General features: G+C 53.1%; 1 protein-coding gene across 1 annotated transcript in view; it reads right to left on the reverse strand.

Moving 5' to 3' along the window:
- The window catches only part of Tollip (toll interacting protein), a 44,461-nt gene extending 42,644 nt beyond the window's left edge, over positions 1-1,817 (reverse strand). The window contains exon 1 of the mRNA XM_013033359.1: positions 1,797-1,817. Within this exon, the coding sequence (XP_012888813.1) occupies positions 1,797-1,817 (21 nt within the window). The remainder of the gene's footprint in view (positions 1-1,796) is intronic.
- Between the last annotated feature and the right edge of the window lie 671 nt (positions 1,818-2,488).

A 2,488-nucleotide genomic window follows, 5' to 3' on the forward strand; every position in this document is an offset into this window, starting at 1 on the left:
AAGGAAGGAAGGAAGGAAGGAAGGAAGGAAGGAAGGAAAGGAGGAAGGAAGGGAGGGAGGGAGGGAGGAAGGAAGAAAGGAAGGAAGGAAGGCAGGAAGGAAAGGAGGAAGGAAGGGGGGAGGGAGGGAGGAAGGAAGGAAGGCAGGAAGGAAGGAAAGGAGGAAGGAAGGGAGGGAGGGAGGAAGGAAGGAAGGGAGGAAGGGAAGAAGGAAGGAAGAAAGGAAGGAAGGGAGGGAGGGAGGGAGGAAGGAAGGAAGGAAGGAAGGAAGGAAGGAAGGAAGGAAGGAAGGAAGGCAGGCAGGAAGGGCCTTTGAAGATATAACCAGGGAAGGATCTGGAGATGAAGTCAGTCTGGATTGGGGTGTCCTAAATCCCATGATAACATCCTTATGACACGGCAGAGGCCATGAGAATCAGAATGGTCACAGGGATGATGTGGCCGCAAGCCAGGGGACGCCTGGTGCCCACAGGAGCTGGGGATGCAGGACATCCCCCCAGACCTCCTGGGGGTAGCCTGGCTCTGTTGTATCTTCTGGGTTTTAAGCCACCAGCTTCAGAGTGCCACTCCTGAGGCTCTGGGGTGTGACAGCAGTCCCAGGCCACTCCCGAGGCTGTGTGTGTGTGTGTGTGTGTGTGTGTGTGTGTGTGTGTGTGACATCAGTCCCAGGCCACTCCCGAGGCTGTGTGTGTGTGTGTATGTGTGTGTGTGTGACATCAGTCCCAGGCCACTCCCGAGGCTGTGTGTGTGTGTGTGTGTGTGTGTGACAGCAGTCCAGTCCCAGGCCACTCACACCCTTGGAATCTTCTCAGAGGCAGGGATGAGGGCATTTCCGGGGCTCAGAGGAGGAGCCCGACGCCTGAGGCCACCTAGTGGCTGAGCAGTGCAAGAGGCCTGGGCGGCGGCCTGGCTTTCCGTGCTGGCAGCCAGGGGATCCTCTGCAGATAGAATATAACCAGCCGTAACAAGAACACGGACTGCCCGGTGCCTCTAATCCCAGCTGCTCAGGAGGCTGAGATCTGAAGATCTTGGTTTGAAGTCAGCCTAGACAGACAAATCCAAGAGACTCTTATCTACAACTTACCAGAAAAGCCAGAAGTTGTGTGGCTCACATGGTAGATCACCAACCTTGTGCAAAAGTGAGATGAAAGATCCTAAGTGCAAGCCACTGTACCAGTGTGCACGCGTGTACACACACACACACACACACACACACGGAAACTCTGACACAAACGACAACTACAACCACAGCAAAGTAAGCCAGACAAAACAGACCACACCCAGGAGGCCCTGCAGTTGTCAGATCCAGACAGTAGCTAGAATGGGGTGGGGTGGGGGGGCAGGGAGCAGGGTGTCAGCTCAGGAAGATGGGAACATTCTGGAGAAGAAGGGTAGTGCTAAGTCCTAGCTGTGAGCGTATTTGGCTGTGATTTCAAACACTAATTTTACATTGTGGACGGGGGCAGGGGAGGTACCTGTGGCGGCCATCAACCATCCGGACCTCAGTGAGACGTCTACAAAGCTCCGAAGTAGCTGTGAGAATCCTCCTCAAAGCCCTACCAGCTGGGGGAAGGAGCCAGCCACAAAAGCACGTGTGGTTTGGCTTCAGTTCTGTGGAATGTAAGAGCAGGTAAATAGGTCTGTCATGACAGCACGGACCAAAGTGCTTGTCCAGGCACTGGGTACCCAGGAGCCCCAAGGGGGATTCCGGGGGGACTGGAGACATCCTTTATCTCCCCTGAGATACAGAAATGGCTCCAAAGCCTTGGAGCCTTTGGTGCCTTTACCAAAACTCACCGAACTGTCCTCTCTGTACATGATTATTGCCTCCCAGTTTAGAAACAAATAAATGCCAACACACTAAATGGAGAAGCTGACAAACCCATATTTGTGATTGGAGATCTAGATCCTCTTCCCTCAGTAAATAATTCAGCCAAAAGAAAAGTCATTGGCTATAGAAGTTTGAATCCCATCATACACAGACTCATTCCCAGAAACGCCAGAGCTAGAGGCACCTTTCCAGGAAGTAGATGGTTCAGAGAAACACGTGGGCCAGACGTGTATGCCTGTAATCCCGGCTACTCTGGAGGGGAAGGTGGGATGATCAAAGTTGGAGGCTAATCTAAGCAAAAGTGAAAACAAAGCCTGGAGCTGGTGGCTCATGCCTGTCATCCCAGCTACTCAGGAGGCTGAGATCTGAGGATCACAGTTCAAAGCCAGCCTGGGCAGGAAAGTCTGTGAGACTCTTATCTCCAATAAGCCATTGGAAAACCAGAAGTGGTGCTGTGGCTCAAGTGGTAGAGTGCTATCCTTGAACTGAAGAGCTGAGAGACAGTGACCAGGCCCAGAGTTCAAGCCCCACGACTGACAAAAAAAAAGCGAAAACAAATAGAGCAAAAAGACAGAGGCGTGGCACAGGGGCTGTGAGCCTGTCCCAGAACCGCAGCCTACCACTGCCCAAACCCCTGCTGAGCTCCTGTCCCAGCGCT

The sequence above is a fragment of the Dipodomys ordii genome, unplaced genomic scaffold (genome assembly GCF_000151885.1).
Source record: "Dipodomys ordii isolate 6190 unplaced genomic scaffold, Dord_2.0 Scaffold166, whole genome shotgun sequence".
Lineage (NCBI taxonomy): Eukaryota > Metazoa > Chordata > Mammalia > Rodentia > Heteromyidae > Dipodomys > Dipodomys ordii.